Here is a 17337-nt window from a genome sequence, read left to right as displayed (position 1 = left end):
GTTGCTCTCCTATTTTGTTACTTTATTTTCCCCAGATGAATGACGTCTTTCTATGTCTGTACCTCTCTTTCTGACTCATTTCACTTAGCATGATACTTTCCATGTAGTACCACTTGTATGTAAATTTCATGACTTCATCTTTTCTAACAGCTACAAAGTACTCCATTGTGTAGATGTACCAAAGTTTCTTTAACCAGTCATCTGTTCTCCGGCACTCAAGTTTTTTTTCCAGATTCTGGCTATTGTAAAGAGTGCTGCAGTGAACAAACAAGTGCAGATGTCACTTCGACTATACTTTTTTGCCTATCTGGGATATATTCCCAGGAGTGGTATTGCTGGATCAAATGGAAGCTCAATTTCTAATTTTTTGAGAATAGTCCCTACTATTTTCCATTCGGTATTCCCATCAGTAGTGAAGGAGGGTCCCTTTCTCGCCACATCCATGCCAGCACCAGTTACTTTTGTTCTTTTGGATGTGGGCCAGTCTCTGTGGTGTGAGATGGTATCTCATTGTGGTTTTGATCTGCATCTCCCTGATGTTTATGATGTAGAGCATTTTTCTCATGTGCCTTTTAGGCATTCGGATTTCTTCTTTGACAAAGTTTCTGTTCATTTTGTCACCCCATTTTTTAATGGGGTTGGATGTTTTCTTCTTGTGGAGTTCAATTAGTACTTTGTATGTCTTTGATATCAACCACTTGTCAGATGGGTATTGGGCAAATATCCTTTCCCAATCTGTAGACTGTCTTTGTATTTTGGAAACTGTTTCTTTGGAGGTGCAGAAGCTTCTTAGTTTAAGATAGTTTCATTTGTCTATCTCTGTTTTCACTTGCTTGGCCAATGGCGTGACATCTTTGAAGAAATCATTAGCTTCAATGTCATGGAGGTTTTTGCCAACTTTTTCTTCATTGTACCTTATGGATTCCGGTCTGATGTTGAGGTCTTTAATCCATTTTGATCTTACTTTTGTACATGGTGTTAGGCACAGATCTGAGCCCATTTTTTTGCATGTAGCTGTCCAGTTTTGCCAGCACAATTTGTTAAAGAGGCTTTCCTTGCTCCACTTCACATTTCTTGTTCCCTTGTCAAAGATTAGATGATCATATGTTTGGGGGGAGATATCAGTATATTCAACTCTGTTCCATTGGTCTGCGGCTCTGCCTTTGTTCCAGTGCCATGCTATTTTAATTATTACTGCTTTGTAAAGGGAGGTTGATTCCTCCCATTTTCTTTTTCCCAAGAATTGCTTTAGCTATTTGTGGGGGCTTATTGTTCCATATGAATTTCAGGAGTGTTTGCTCCATTTCTTTGAAGAATGTCATGGGTATCGTTATAGGGATCACATTGAATTTGTACAATGCTTTGGGAAGTATTGCCATTTTGACAATGTTAATTCTCCCAATCCATGAGCAGGGGATATCTTTCCATTTTCTTGTTTCCTCTTTTATTTCCTGAAGTAGTGTTTTGTACTTTTCTTTGTACAGGTCCTTTACTTCCTTAGTTAAGATGATTCCTCGGTACTTGATTTTCTGGGGCACAGTTGTGGACGAGATTGTTTTTTTCATGTCACTTTCTTCTTTCTCGGGCTGGAGCGATAGCACAGCGGGTAGGGCGTTCGCCTTACAAGCGGCCAACATGGCCGACCCGAGTTCGATTCCTCCGCCCCTCTCGGAGAGCCCGGCAAGCTACCGAGAGTATTCGATATGCCAGACACAGTAACAACAAAGTCTCCAATGGAGACGTTACTGGGCCCGCTCGAGCAAATCGACGATCAACGGGAGGGCCTTTACTTTACTTTTCTTCTTTCTCACTATTTGCGTATAGGAAAGCCATGGACTTTTGGGTATTGATTTCAGGGCGTTTGCCATGGGCGCAGCCAGCCTGACCAAGCTGGGTTCGATTCCTCCGCCCCTCTCGGAGAGCCTGGCAAGCTGCCGAGAGTATTCAATATGCCAAACACAGTAACAAGAAGTCTCACGTTACTGGGCCGGCTCGAGCAAATAGATGAACATCGGGAGGACAGTGTTTCTTTCTTTCTAACAAGCCTGCAACTTTACTATACAAGCAGAATTTATGCTTTTACAAGAAATGTAATAAAAGGGGGATGCCTCGATCACCCTAGATCAACAGTGTTTAGAGAAGAGAAGGATAGAGAAGGAAAGAAATCAAGGGGGTGGGGAAGAAAAGAATGGGAAGTAGTGGATGAACAGGCATCAGGACTTCAGTTATACTGGTGGTATGGGTGAATGGTATAGCCGTATATCCTGAACACAGACTCAATAACACTGAAAACATGAGATCAAAGCTGCAATCTCTGTAACTTTGTAATGTGACTGTCAGATTGACAGGTGGGGATCGGTGAAGGTTGGGATGGAGGGAATATATGAACACTGGTGGAGGATAGTTGACCCTAGTGGTAGGATTGGTGTTGAAAAACGATATGCCTAAAACCCAACTATCAATAAATACCTATCAATAAGTGCAAATCACAGTTCTTTAAATTAAAAAAGGAATTCAACCTCTTACAGTTTTTTTGAAGACTAAATTCAAGCCAGAATTTAGCATACCAAAAATTATAGATCACTGATCACGGTCCTCCCGTTGTTCATCGATTTGCTCAAGCGGGCCCAGTAACGTCTCCATTGGAGACTTTGTTGTTACTGTGTTTGGCATATCGAATACATCACGGGTAGCTTGCCAGGCTTTGCCGTGTGGGTGAGATACTCTCGTTAGCTTGCCGGGCTCTCCGAGAGGGGTGGAGGAATCAAACTCGGGTCGGCCATGTTGGCTGTGTGCAAGGCAAATGCCCTACCGCTGTGCTATCGCTCCAGCCCTCAGAAATTATTGTGTTATCTGGAAAACAAATTAAAAATAGAATTTAGACTGTAATGAACTTATCACTAAACTGACCTTGACCTTTCAACGTCCATATATAGTCTATATGCTGCAAGATCTTGATATTCTTGAAGACTGGACAACAATTAGAAAGGTATGATTAAAAAATAGTAGAATACAGGTGTATTATATTTGTATAGCCTATTTTTAAGGATTTCTGTTTTTTTATTAATATGTCACAATATGATCATTGCAAATTTGCTTTGCATCATTCTCTGGGTAATTGGTATTAAAACATAACAGTCTATTGCAAAACTACTTTAAGAGACAGGTTAACAGTTTTCTATAAGAATACAGTAATTTATGTAAAAGTATTTATTTTGGTTGCCAAAACATAAATAAAACTGTCTTGTGCTTGGTCCATGACCCAGTCCTGACTTCTAGAAGATACTCAGTAAATATTTGCTGACAGAATGAAAATGAATAATTGAACCTTTTACTATATGTCTTATACTTTACACTCTATCATTAAACATTCAAGAGTTATCAATAGGGTTGTCTGTGCTAGTTTGAAAAGACATTTTCCTTACTAAGTTTTTCTGTTTTCAGAAACTTGTTGAGGGTAGAGATGATTTCAGGCATTAACCACATCTCTAGGAGAAATTGTTGTTTAAATATATTCTTTATGGTCTTAGTAACAATTTATTATAACAGCCAAAGGTTGTATTTCACTGCTTGTTATTAAGTTTATCAGTAATGTTTTATATTAGGTTCCAAAATAGTCTATTAACTCAAGACAACCTTTTTCTTCTTTTTTTAAATCAAGGCAATGGCTACATTGGGTCCTCACAGAGTGAAAACAGAACGTAAGTCACTTAGTCTGTTCACAGATCTTTTCTGTGAAGGTTTGAAACCTTGGAGTTAGATATTCTACACGTTAAAGAGTTCCCCATTAGTGGTTTATATCAGTGAACATTCTGCCTGGAGTTATATAAAATAAGAAATTTTATATTCTTTGCTTCATTTTAAAATTTCAAGATTCCTAAATGTGATACATTCCTTCTTTGTTTTAACTGTGTTGTTTTTTAAAAGTATCTTTAATTAATTTTGGGGGGTGGGGCACACCCAGCAATGGGTTACTTCTGCCTCTGCACTCAGGAATTACTCCTGGTGGTGCTTGGAGACCACACAGGATGCCAGGGATTGAAACTAGGTCAGCTGGTCCAAGGCCCTACTCACTGCACTATCACTCCAGCCCCTAACTATGTTCTTACTGCTATTAAGAGATGAATGATTTAATTAAATTATTTTGGGGATCACACCCTATGGTACTCAGGGGCTCTTTTGGCTCTGTGCTCAGGAGTAACCTTTGGTTTGCCCTGCAGAGCATTATTCAGTGCCAGGGATTGAAGCAGGGTCAGCCAAAGTGGCTATTTGCAAGGCAAATTGCCTTACCTTCTATCACTCCAGTCTCTGAAGCTAGATTTTTAGAAAACATATTTTGATGTTAAAAAAAGGAATGTTTAGGGTCGGAGAGTAAGTACTGGGGTAAAGGTGTTGCATGTGGCCCAGTTTGGTGCCCAGCACTGCATATAATTCCCAAGCATGATACTAGAGCCCTGGTGGCATCCAAGGCAGGGGAGGCCCTGCAGGTCCCTGACACTAAGGGCCCATATAGCACTGTCATCATGGGCACTAGCATTGAACAGTGAACAGTATAAAATTCAAGAATTACTGGGCGTGGCCCTTGCACCGCCTCCTGAGCACTGCTTGCAGGCTCTCCTCAGTGACAAAAAAAGATGAACTGAGAAACAGATGTGATGGTTGAGGAAGACCTCTCTAAGTGGAGACATTTGAATGTTACAGATGTACTTTTGACAGTGTACTTCCATGAAGAATATTTCTTTCTCTGCATGTTTTTATATGGTTAATGTCAGACCAACTTCTAGGATTTAAAATGGAAAGTTCTAATCAGGAAATTTCCTCTTAAGAGTCAAATGCCTTGAGAACTCTTGGAATATGTACTAAAACCTACTTCTTTGGAAGTGTTAGATATCTATCTATTGGGGAGAAAATAGTAAATAAATAAAATTTTCTGTGCAAATAAGACAATTGACATTTTAAATTTGGTTAAAAGTATGCACTGGTAATTGATGTACCTTTGTCTGTTGGCACTTATATAACAGATTTCTGATGCTTTTCTAGCTTTGTTTAGTAGTTATAGAAAAACAGTGAATTTCATTATATGTAAGAAATGCATTGCAGAGGTAACCCAGTAGCTCAGGGGCTGTAGCATGTACTTTCTTGCAGGTTTGATTTCCAGCACCACATGGTCCCCCAAATACTGCCAGGAGCTGCCCCTGAGCATCTAGTGGGGAATAGCCCTAGAGCACTGCCAGGTGTGACCCAAAAGACAAAACTCAAAAACAACAACAACAGAAGGAAAAGTAAGAAATTAATTTCCTTATGTGATTTTGGTCTGTTATCTAATAAGTATCTTTAGTGGGTTTTTTTTTTTTTTTTTGCGTAATAGATTGGTGTTAATTCTTTTTGTTTATTTGATCTGTTCGTTTTGGGATAAAAAGCCACCTGTGCTCAGGGCTTATATTTCTGGCTCTGTACTCAGGAATAACTCCTGGCAGTGCTCAGGGAACCATATATGCTGAGGATTGAATCCAGGTCATTAGCATGCAAGGCAAGTGCCTTACCTCCTGTTGTGCTACTTCTCCAGTCTCAGGTTTAATTATTTATTATTTTTTTTTGGGGGGGACACACACCCAGCAATGCTCCAGGGTTATTCCTGGCACTGCACCCAGGCATTACTCCTAGCAGTGCTTAGGAGACCATATGGGATGCTGGGAATTGAACCTGCGTTGGCTGTGTATAAGGCAAGCACCCTATCCCCTGATCTATAGCTCTGGCCCACAAAGTTAATTTTTAACTTTTTAAGAATGAAAAAGTTCTGCACTTGTGTTCTTCTAATACTGCATAATTAATTTAACAGTTTTTGATCTTATCACTCCAGCACCTGTGAAACTGGAAAAGCATTTGCACAGTGCTAGATCTGAAGAGGGAAGATTATATTATGATGGTGAATGGTATATACGTGGACAAACAATATGTATTGATAAAAAAGATGAGTGTCCTACAAGGTAAAAAGCCATTATCATTTCAGTGTTGCTCAGTATTAGAGTTTACATCATGTCAAAAAATATTGCTTTTGTGACATTTTTACTACAACATAGAAACATGGTTAAAAAATATGAAATAGCATTGAAGTGGAATAAACAGAAGTCTGTTTTGAAAATATTTAATGTTGGGACCATAGTGATAGCACAGCAGGTGGGCATGTGCCTTGCATGTAGCCAACCTGAGTTTGATTTCCAGCATCTCATAAGGTCCTCCAAACACTGCCAGAAGTAATTCCTGAGTGCAGAGTCAGGAGTGACCCCTGACCTCTGCTGGGTGTCAGAGAGGTCAGGGGTCACTCAAACAAAACAAAACAAAAATATATACATATTTCTGTGCAAAAATCAGAAGTGTCAAAAACCTGTACAAGTAACACAGGTAATTTGATACTGGAAGGTAGGGATTGGTATTTGAAATATATTTTAAAACCAAGGTTGATCAGAGCTGGAGTAATAACTATATGTATAGTGGTTGTAGCTTTACTGTCTTGTAGTAGGATGAGGTAGAGTAGGAAAAAATTGTGCATTTAACAGTTAGAATAGAAAGCTCTAACTATGAATAACTGTAATTCATGGTGCTTTAATAAAGTAAAATTGTGGGGGGTTGGGTGGGAAGAAAAGTAACATTTGCGGGGTCTGGAGAGATAGCACAGCGGGTAAGGTATGTACCGTGTATGCAGTCGACCCTGGTTTGATGTCTGGCACCTCATATGGTCCATGCACCACCAGAAGTAATTCCTGAGTGTAGAGCCAGGAGTAACCTTGTATACCATCAGGGTGTAACCCCCCAAACACCAACAAAATAAGATTTGCCAGCAGTAATAAGACAAAGGAGATTATTTAAAAAAAATTGGGGGGAGTGGGCCACACCCAGCGATGCTTATAGTTAACTCTTGGCCCTCTACTCAGAAATAACTCCTGTGGGCCTTGGGAAACCATATGGGGTGCTGGAGATTGAAATTTTGCATTCAAGGCAAATGTCCTATCCCTGTTCAATGGCTCTGGCCCTGAGAAACGAGATTATGAAGTGTTGCTGATTGTATTTTTTAAAGAATGCTATCCTGGTAGTTCATTTCTCTAGGAAATGACAATTGCATTCTTGAGTCTAATGCAGTCCAGGTATTTTGGTTATAGCTAGTACTTTAAAGCAAATGAAGGAGGTATGATGTTATTTTTTCGTTTATTCTTTCTCTTTTTTTTTTCTTTTTAGTGCTGTAATTACAACAATTAACCATGATGAAGTTTGGTTTAAGAGACCTGATGGAAGCAAATCTAAGCTTTACATTTCACAGCTACAGAAAGGAAAATACTCAATTAAACATTCGTAATCATGATTTAAGTGTTATCTAAACCTACCAAGTATGATGTGCCATGGGAGTAAAAAATGTATTCAGTAACTTAATATTCTCATCGAGTCATGAGAGACTGTGTATTTGTAGGTAATACTTGAGGTAGAGCTCATATTGGTATGTTATTAAGAGGTATGGTAATAAAAGTTTAATCAGGATCATACTTTTATTTACCAGTAGGTTCAGTGGCAACAGATATATATGGTAGGGGTTTCTTATTAAACTTTTTTCTTTGTTTTTTAAAAACATCATGCAAATCTTTTTTATCTCTAATGAGTTATGTTGCGAAATGATTACATTGATCTGCAATGTTTTTGATTTTCCATATCTTTGTCACTTATCAAGTATTTGTAAATAAGCCTGATACAATGTTTCCTATAAATGGTTTGTATTAGTCCATTAGTGTTAAATCAGAATTGAAAATTAAACATATATGTGAGTATGTACATATGGCATCATCAGCTTATTTAGAACTGATGGCCTTATCTTACAATCTTGTTTTACCCCAAATCAAGCTGTTGGATTTGAAAGCTAAAAGGAGCACTTTTGTAGAATAGCAGCTTTCCTTTTCCTCTTCCTTGATTGTATGGTGGTGACCTATTTTTACAAAATCTATGTAATGTTAATTAGTAAAATCAGTGTCAAATAATAACATGCTTCTACATGTATTTGTTGTGACTTTTTAGAGGGCAGGCATTTAAGCCTGGTATTTATGATGTAGTAAGTGGTGAACAGTGACTGACAGTATTGTGGTGCTTGCTCTACATGCCTGATTTTTTTTTAATTGAAGCAGATTTTTAATAAGCATTTCCAGAGGTAAAACTAGGTTCTTATTCTAATTTTATTCCCAGGGAAAAAAATAAGAAGGAATAATTTCCTTGAGACTATCCCCAAATTAATTCTTTTTTTTTTTAAAAAAAAAAAACCTTTGACGTTTTTACACTTTAAGGCCTCTTGGTGCAATTTAGAAAGTTTTGGCTTCTCTTCCCTTAGCTACATCAGAATTCATTTCTGAACCCTCAGGAACAGTACAAAGAATTGAAACCCTCAATATGGCAGCACATTGGCTGTCATATATATTAGGGTATAACCAAATCAAGTATTCCTGGTGGTCTTTGTGCACTTTAGTTTCTGTTGAAATGAGATTTAAAGAATGAGATCTACTTATTAACACACAGGGCAGGACTATTTGCATTATTCCGTTTATTTTCTTACTCTTTTACCTCTGCAAATACCTTTCTGTGCAGATCACTACTTCATAGTTGCCAAATGTTAAAAATGTTTGACTTCTGAAATTCGTTTATCAGCAAAGTTAAGTACTTTGTTCTGTTTCTGATTAACTTCAGCAAATGTATATAATGTCATGATTGGATAGTATTTGACGGACTTATGTATACAATGTTTCATAAGCATTTTTAATAAGATTTGTATTTTTAAATTTAGTATATAATAAAAATGTGTTTCCGTGTCATTTATAGTGTCTTGAATTACTTGGACATACGTTTTTATGATTATTTTGGTTTTTATTTGTTTTGGGGCCACACCTGGCTATGCTCAGTGGTTACTCCTGCCTCTGCACTCAAAAATTACTTCTGGTGGTGCTGAGGGGATCATATAGGATGCTGTGGATTGAGTCCTGGTGGACCACATACAAGACAAGCACCCTAGCTGTTGTACTATCTCTCCAGCCCCAGTTTTTTTTTTTAATCATTTATTACCTTTACACATTTTTTTCTTTTTGGGTCACACCTGGCAGTGCACAGGGGTTACTCCTGGCTCTGTGCTCAGGAGAAACCTTTACACTTTCAAGAAGGATTTGAGCCTGTTTGTGTTAATAGATAACAGGCTATAGTTTCTGCTTTCCTAAACCATAATGCAACCAAATAGATTTGGATATTTAAGACAGCTAACTTATTTATTTAGTTACTTATTTTATTAACCACCGTGAGGTATAATTACAAAGCTTTCACGTTTGAGATTCAGTCATACAATGATCGAACACCTATCCTTCTACCAGTGCAAACTTTCCACCACCAATATCCCCATTATCACCTCCCCCCTCCATCCCAGTTCTCATCCTGCCTCTATGGCAGACAATTGCTCAGATACTCTCTCCACTTTGGGGCATTATATTTTGCTTGAATTTTCCCATCACTATTCAAGCCTGCCTTCCAGAGGCAGATGCTAGATTATTTTCCGTTGCTCATTTTGCCTGTAATGAGAGGTCCTGTGGTCGTGTAAACTGAAGTTCTAAGATTGTAAATGGTTGGGTTCCAGAAACATCTCTGTAGGGAGCTATGACATTTTGAGATTCAGTTGGGAGTTTCTGGGCCTGGGCTGTTGGTGTGCCAAGATGGCACCCGGGGGTGGGTTGTGGGCATGACTTCCTGTATCAAGAGCAGATGGGAAGCTGTGCTGAGATTGCACAGTTTCACTGCGGCCATGCAGTTTAGAGGCTTAATCCTCAAACCTACATTCTGGGGCCTTGCTTCCATAAGCTCATGGTCGTTGGAATTCCATCTGGAGAAGGTGGGGAGACTGCACATCTGCCTGGAGTGTGCTGGTGAAATCAGCTCTGACTGGGGTCCAGAGAAATCTCCCATGCTGTGGTGCCTGCTGGAACTTGTCGCTTCTGTGTGCCTAACTTATACTTACTTAAATATATGCTAATCTATAATACTTTTTGTTTGTTTTGCAATCACACGTAGTCGTGCTCAGGGGCAACTCCTGGTTTATTGCTGGACCATTTACTGCCTGCAATCAGTGGTGTTTAGGGGAAACCATGCAATTCTGCTGATCAAACCTGGGATTATTGCATGAAAAGCATGGATCAGCTTGTTACCTTCTAGCCCCAAATATGTTACACTTTAATAAAAAATATGTTATAAATTCTGAAACTCTACATAGAAAGTCCATATTTTTTTTTCATGGTGCCTCATGCTTAGAAGACATGTGCTCTATACGCAGAGCATATCCCAGCCCCTAAAATTTTTATGTAAAAACATCCAACCCCAGGGGGTATGGTGCCGCCAGCAGATCAATATGTACCTGTGAGGTGAGTGCATCAGCAGCCTGATGGCAACGTCAGACTTTCAGATACCCCAAAATTGCTGCTGTGCCTTTGGCCAGACCCCAAAACCTTGGGGCAAAGTTTACCAAGAAAGTAAACGGCTGAAAGTTAGGTATGTGGGAGACACCCAAAAACCACCTTGGGCTCAGCTATATAATTGGAGGCATGGCCTCTCTGGTTCCTGATCGAACTGCTTAATGGCCCTGATTCCAGAGTCTCAGAAACGAATCTCGGAACCCAAAGGCTTTTGGCAGAAATGCGTCCTGTTCCTGTAGTAGGTTACTGGTGCTGGGCCACTCCAGGAGGGAATAGATTTCATGCCTTGGCCTTTTCCCCCTGGCAGCCTGGTGACCACCATCCTCCAGAGGCCACTGGACAGTCAGGATTGGGCCTGCAGTGATGAGACACATGGGACCTCGCCACATGGGGGTGGAGCCGACTCTTTCTCCCCATCCCAACGAGACCCCGAGTCGTCGCCTACAAACGGCCTCTGGCTCCTGATCAAGCTGATTAATAGCCATGATACTGAGACTCAGAAACAAATCTTGAAACCCAGCGGCTTTTGGCAGAAATGCATCTGGACTGCATATAAGGTGGCCGCCAGCTCAGAGCTTTTTGGAAAGCCAGGTATGAGCTGGCGGTGACGGGACAACTGCAGTCTCATGGGAAGGGGGGGGTGGTACCGGCTCGTCCTTCACGCCCTACCGAGGTCATGAGTTGCCCCCCACAAGCGGCTCTCTGGCACGGCCATGGCTCCAGAGGCAAAAGGACTTAATCCAGAGCCTGGAAGCTTGCGGCATAAAAGTGAATGGACCATGCGTTAAACTAGGGCACCATGCTGCCCGGGAGGGAAAGGGTGTTGCTCCCTTCCACATTTTTTCCCCCTGGCAGCAAGGTAGCTTGCAGAAGAAAAGTGAATGGACCATGCGTTAAACAAGCGGCTCTCTGGCATGGCCATAACACCAGACACACAGAAACCAATCTCGTAATTATCTGGCTCCTTGCAGAAATCCAAAATCGTGGCCACATGACATTATATGATTCTCATAACCAGCTATAGAAAACAAAGTATTTCACAATGCCTTTTCAGCAATTCTGATTGTTTGGGGGGAAATTCTAAACAATAATGGTGCATCTTTTGTCGAAATAATGTAATCAATGTAGAGAAGAGTTAAGTAGAAATCATCTGCCTCACAGGCATTTGGAGGGGTGGGTGGGTGGGTGGGTGGGATATACTGGGGTTCTTGGTGGTGAAAAATGAGTACTGGTGAAGGGAAAGGTGTTTGATCATTGTATGACCGAGACTTAAACTTGAAAGCTTAGTAACTTTCCCCACAGTGATTCAATAAATATAAAAAGAAAATAAGGTAAAGGTAAAGGTAAAGGCCCTCCCGTTGATCGTCGATTTGCTCGAGCGGGCCCAGTAACGTCTCCATTGGAGACTTTGTTGTTACTGTGTCTGGCATATCGAATACTCTCGGTAGCTTGCCGGGCTCTCCGAGAGGGGCAGAGGAATCGAACTCGGGTCGGCCATGTTGGCCGCTTGTAAGGCGAACGCCCTACCCGCAGTGCTATCGCTCCAGAAAATAAATAAATAAATAAAAATTAAGGTGGAGTTCATGCCCAATTCAATCAGCTAATCAGTGGCTGAATAAACAGCAGTACTCCTACAAAAAAAAATACAACCCCATCAAAAAATGGGGTGATGAATGGAAACTTTCTCAAAGAAGAAATCTGAATGGCTAAAAGGCACATGAAGAAACGCTCTACATCATTAATCATCAGGGAGATGCATATCAAAACAACAATGAGATATCATCTCACAACACAGAGACTAGCCTACATCCAAAAGAACAAAAGCAACCGGTGTTGGTGCGGATGTGGCGAGAAAGGGACCCTCCTTCACTGCTGGTGGGAATGCCAACTGGTTCATCCCTTTTGGAAAACAGTATGGACCATTCTCAAAAAATTAGAAACTGAGCTCCCATTTAACCCAGCAATACCACTCCTGGGAATATATCCCAGATAGGCAAAAAAGTATAGTCAAAATGACATCTGCACTGTATGTTCATTGCTGCACTGTTCACAGTAGCCAAAATCTGGAAAAAACCTGAGTGCCCGAGAACAGATCACTGGTTAAAAAAACTTTGGAACATCTACACAATGGAATACTGTGCAGCTATTAGAAAAGATCAAGTCATGAAATTTACATACAAGTGGTTCTACATGGAAACTTATCATATTAAAAGAAATGAGCCAGAAAAAGAGGGACAGACATAGAAAAACTGCACTCATCTGGGGAATATAAAGTAACAGAATGGGAGACGAACACCCAAGAATAGTTGAGATAAGTACCAGGAGGTCTGCTCCATGGCTTGGAAGCCGGCAGCACATGCTGGGGGAAAAAGCAACTCAGATGGAGAAGGGAACATCAAGTAAAGGATGTTTGGAGGATTTGCTGGGATGTGAGATGTGTGCTGAAAGTTGACTGAACACGATGGCCACTCAATGCCTCTATTGCAAACCACAACACCCTAAAGGAAAGAGAGAGCAAAAGGGAATGCTCTGCCACAAAGGCAGGTAGGGTAAGGGGGGATGGGGTGGTGGGAGGGCTACTGGGATCATTGGTGGTGGAGAATGGGCACTGGTGGAGGGATGGGTACTCAATCATTGTATAACTGAAACCCAAGCACAAAAGTTTGTAAGTCTAAAACTACCTCATGGTGTTTCACTAATAAAAAATAATTATGTAAAAAATTATAATGCATTTATATTAGATATTTTAATGTTTATATTACATAAATTACCCCCAAATATTGACAGTGATTAAAGTGCTATAAGATACATTTTATTATTGATGATTTTCCATTAGACTTTTGGCTAAAAGATCTAATTAGTTCAAAAAAGTGATTAGAACTGTGAAATGTGATGCTGCTGCTACTGTTACATTTATGATCAGCCTCTATCTGAGCATCAGTTCAGGAGCCTTTCCTGTGACAACTCTTAGGATTTCATGTTCACTCTACCTCTTCTATTACCTCCCATTAAAAAAGAATCTAGTCATCACTAATAGTTGTTAAACACTAATGACATTCCTTTTGCCCCTTTTCTCATTGCCCATAGTAGTAGGTTGGACACTGAGTACTTTTCATTATAATCTTCCTTGTGTGATGATTGTTCTGGTATATATGTTGTTACTTAGAATGCAAAACACCACTGAGAGAAGTATGTACACCTCATCAATATTTGAAAAGAACAATGATTTTGGCTGTTGAACCTTTTTGTGTTTGTTTTTTCAGTTTTTGCCAACCCTGCAGTGCTCAAGGGGCAACACCCTATAGTGCTCAGGGACCATGCAGTGCTCTTGATGGAACCTGGGCCTCACACATACATAGCACAAACTACAGTCTTTTTTTTAATATGGAAGACTTTTTTTTTTTAATGTAGGAGTAGTCCTATTTATTCAGCTATTGGTTAAGCTGATTGAATTGGGCATGAACTCCACATTACTTTTTTTTTTTTAATTAAAAAAATTTTTTTTGCTGCATCTCATAAGTTCTGGTAGCTCAAGTCTTCATTCTCATTTGTTTCCAGGTATCTTTTGATTTCGTCCTTGACTTCCTTCCTGACCCACTTGTTGTTCAGCATTGAGTTGTTTAATTTCCAGGTTGCAAACCTCAACACCCCAGAGGAGAGAGAAAACAAAAGGGAATGCCCTGCCACAGAGGCAGGATGGGATGTGGGGCATGGGGGGTGGGAGGGATACTGGGATTCGTGGTGGTGGGAAATGGGAACTGGTGGAGGGATGGGTATTTGATCATTGTGTAATTGAAACCCAAGCACAAAAATTTGTAAGTCTACAACTGTACCTCATGGTGTCTCACTAATAAAAATTAAAAAAAAATTTTTTTTAGTGAATCTTCGTGAGATACAGTTACAAAGCTTCGCTGTTTGAGTTTCAGTCATACAATGATCGAACACCCAACCCTCCACCAGTGCTCATCCTTCACCACAAATGTCCCCAGCATCCCCCCCCTTCCCCCTCCCCCTGCCTCTATGGCAGACAATCTCCCCCATATTCTCTTTCATATTGCTTGTTATGAATAGCATAAGATGTCACATGGCTGCATGCTTCTGGAATTCTAAAATTTTAGATAATTAGGGTGTGGAGAAATCTCTGCAGTGAGCTGTTGAACTTTTTGGTTTGGAGATTCTTTTGTGTGTCTCTGGATTATGGCCAGTAAGGAGTTTAAGTAGTAGCCAGAGGCAATTTGTGGGCATGACCTCCAGGGTCCCATGGGAACAGTGGGGATGAGAGGGACGGACCTATCCTCTATTCCTTGAGACCTGAAGTTTGTCGTCACTGAACCCATGTACCTGCACTTCTCATTGGGTTCTAGAAGTTGGCGACCACTGGGATTTTTAGGGGCCAGGTGGAGGGATGACGGCTGCCCTTGTATGAGGCACCCTGGTGTAGTCGGCCTGGCTTAAAGTCCGGAGGCATCTCTGCAGTGAACTGCTCGGTTCAGAGATTCTTTTGTTGTGTCTCTGGATCATGGCTGTCAAGAAGCTTAAGTAGCAACTGGAGGCAAACTACAGCCCTTTGAACTATCTCTCAGGCCTAGGTTTTGCTTTTTGACCCAGTAAGTCCAGTATGCTAAAACTGAGGTAAAATGAGTTTATAAGAGACAGAAATTGGATGGAGGATATATATGAATGAATATGCACATTAGGATTTGTGAAATCTCTTGCCATATTAGTTGCTAAAGATAAGGAAATATCAAATGTTTTAAAGAACATGTAGCTAAGAATGAAGTTAGAGAAAACACATGTTCTAATAGCCCACTCCAATAACTGAGACTTTTAAACTGCAATGGCTAAGGCAAAGATTCAATTACCGTTAATTATGTGGAAAACAATCTCAGCGTTTTTCAGGCCCCAGAATAATAACCTACCAAATTATGCCAAGTAATACAAAAACTAAAATGAGGCTAACAGCGAAACACAGGCATGAATCCATGACCCAGTTCCTGGGGAAGGGACTTGGTAGTGTCTCACTTTTTGAGAGTATGTTCTGCCTCTCTGCCACAAAATAAGTCCTGAACTCCGGTTTTGTTTTTATTTTTTTATTATATTTTTTAATTTTTTAATTTTTTGCTTTTTGGGTCACACCCGTCAATGCACAGGGGTTGCTCCTGGCTCTGCGCTCAGGAATTACCCCTGGCGGTGCTCAGGGGACTATATGGAATGCTGGGAATCGAACCCAGGTTGGCCACGTGCAAGGCAAACACCCTACCCGCTGTGCTATTGCTCCAGTCCCTGGTTTTGTTTTTAAACTTTGTTGCAGAAGGCATGGAGTCGGTGTATGTGTGTGTGTGTGGTGGAGGGGTGGTGGTGGATAGGAGGTGGGAATGATATACAGTGTTTTGTATATTCTCTATATCATTGGTCTATGTATCTCACACCCAACTCAGGGGCTGTGCCTCTGTAATCAGGACTTGCTTCTGAGATTCTTTCAGGGCATTGTGAGGTCTTCTGTAAAAGTAAAGTGATGTGAGGGAACTTGAGAAAAGTGGGGATGATACTGCATTGCCTTTCCAGATAACCCAAGGCCTTGCTTATAAAACTGGGTCATGATCCTACTGGGGAGTTGGGTAACAATGTGAAGATTGTGAAAAATTTGGCGATTCACAAGAACCAGAATCAACTATAAGGAAATAGCTGTGAATTTCTGGTAGTTCTTGCTAGTGCTGCATTTCTCAGGTGAAAAGAGTTCAGGAGCGTTGGGATTTTCAGGTGAAAAGTATTGGTAGGTGAATGGTAAAAGGTTATGAAGCCCTGCAGGAAGTGTGGCTGCTCGTGAGATCAGGTGAGATTCATTGAGGCAGTTTCTTCATTGGTTGCTGCAGCCCAGAGTCTTGCCTTTTACTTCACAGGCCCAGTGACTCAAGACTTGAATCTCGCTCCGATTTAAATCACCCCACTACCTCAGAATGTGACTGTTTTTGGAGATGGTTTTTTTAAAAAATTTTAAAATTTTAAAAATTTTATTGAATCATTGTAAGAAAGTTATAAGCTTTCATGTTTGGGTTACAATCACACAATGATCAAACACCCATCCCTCCACCAGTGCACATTTCCCACCACCAATCTCCCCAGTATACCCCCCTCCCAACCTCCCCCAGCCTCCATGGAAGACAATATTCCCCATACTCTCTCTCTACTTTTGGGCATTATGGTTTGCAATACAGACACTGAGAGGTTATCATGTTTGGTCCATTATCTACTTTCGGCACACAGGAGATGGGGTCTTTAAAGAGGTCCTCATTCAAAATGAGACTAAATTGGCCCTTCATCCTGACATTCATAGGACATGATGAAATTTGGACACCAGATGTGTATGTACTCAAAAGAAAGATATGAGCACACCTGACAGCATGGCTATATGCAAACCAATGAGAGAGGCCCCAAGAGAAAACAAAACTCCTGTTACTTGACCCTGAACTTTTAGTCTCTGGGAAGAAAATGAATTTTCATTGTTGAAGGCCTGTCAACTCTGGCAGCCCTGGGTTACAGTGCCCTAAGGTGACAGGTTGGGGGAGTTAGACAGTTTAGTTCACAGTGGATTGAAGCCACAGCCTAGTAAACTCTTAAAGAACTACACTGGGAAGTAGAACCAAGGAGACTGACTCTCTAAGTCAACTAGTTGGCACATACTTTTAGGGAAATCTATTTGAAAGCAAAACTGTAAAGATTTCTTTGGGTGAAAGTTAAAGGACTTCCCCATCCCCTGGTGAGGTACCCTTTTCTGGTACTGCTCTGGACATCGTTTTAGATTCTGACTTTCGGCTTTATTTTATATCGGCGTTTTTGCAGACCACAGTGTTGTCTCTTG

General features: G+C 40.6%; 1 protein-coding gene across 2 annotated transcripts in view; it reads left to right on the top strand.

Annotated features, from left to right (window-relative positions):
- BRMS1L (BRMS1 like transcriptional repressor) overlaps window positions 1–8273 on the top strand; it is a 53275-nt gene extending 45002 nt beyond the window's left edge. The window contains exons 7-10 of one of the 2 annotated variants that reach the window (XM_056133384.1): window positions 2925–2989; window positions 3662–3701; window positions 5840–5987; window positions 7234–8273. In XM_056133384.1, coding sequence (XP_055989359.1) covers window positions 2925–2989; window positions 3662–3701; window positions 5840–5987; window positions 7234–7351 — 371 coding nt within the window. In that variant the 3' untranslated portion in view covers window positions 7352–8273. The remainder of the gene's footprint in view (window positions 1–2924; window positions 2990–3661; window positions 3702–5839; window positions 5988–7233) is intronic. The other variant, XM_056133385.1, reaches the window with a different exon arrangement.
- Window positions 8274–17337: the final 9064 nt, after the last annotated feature.

The sequence above is a fragment of the Sorex fumeus genome, unplaced genomic scaffold, assembly GCF_029834395.1.
Source record: "Sorex fumeus unplaced genomic scaffold, SorFum_2.1 ptg000098l, whole genome shotgun sequence".
In the NCBI taxonomy this organism is placed as follows: domain Eukaryota; kingdom Metazoa; phylum Chordata; class Mammalia; order Eulipotyphla; family Soricidae; genus Sorex; species Sorex fumeus.
Note: the sequence above shows the minus strand (reverse complement) of the source record. Positions and strands in the feature narration are given on the sequence as shown.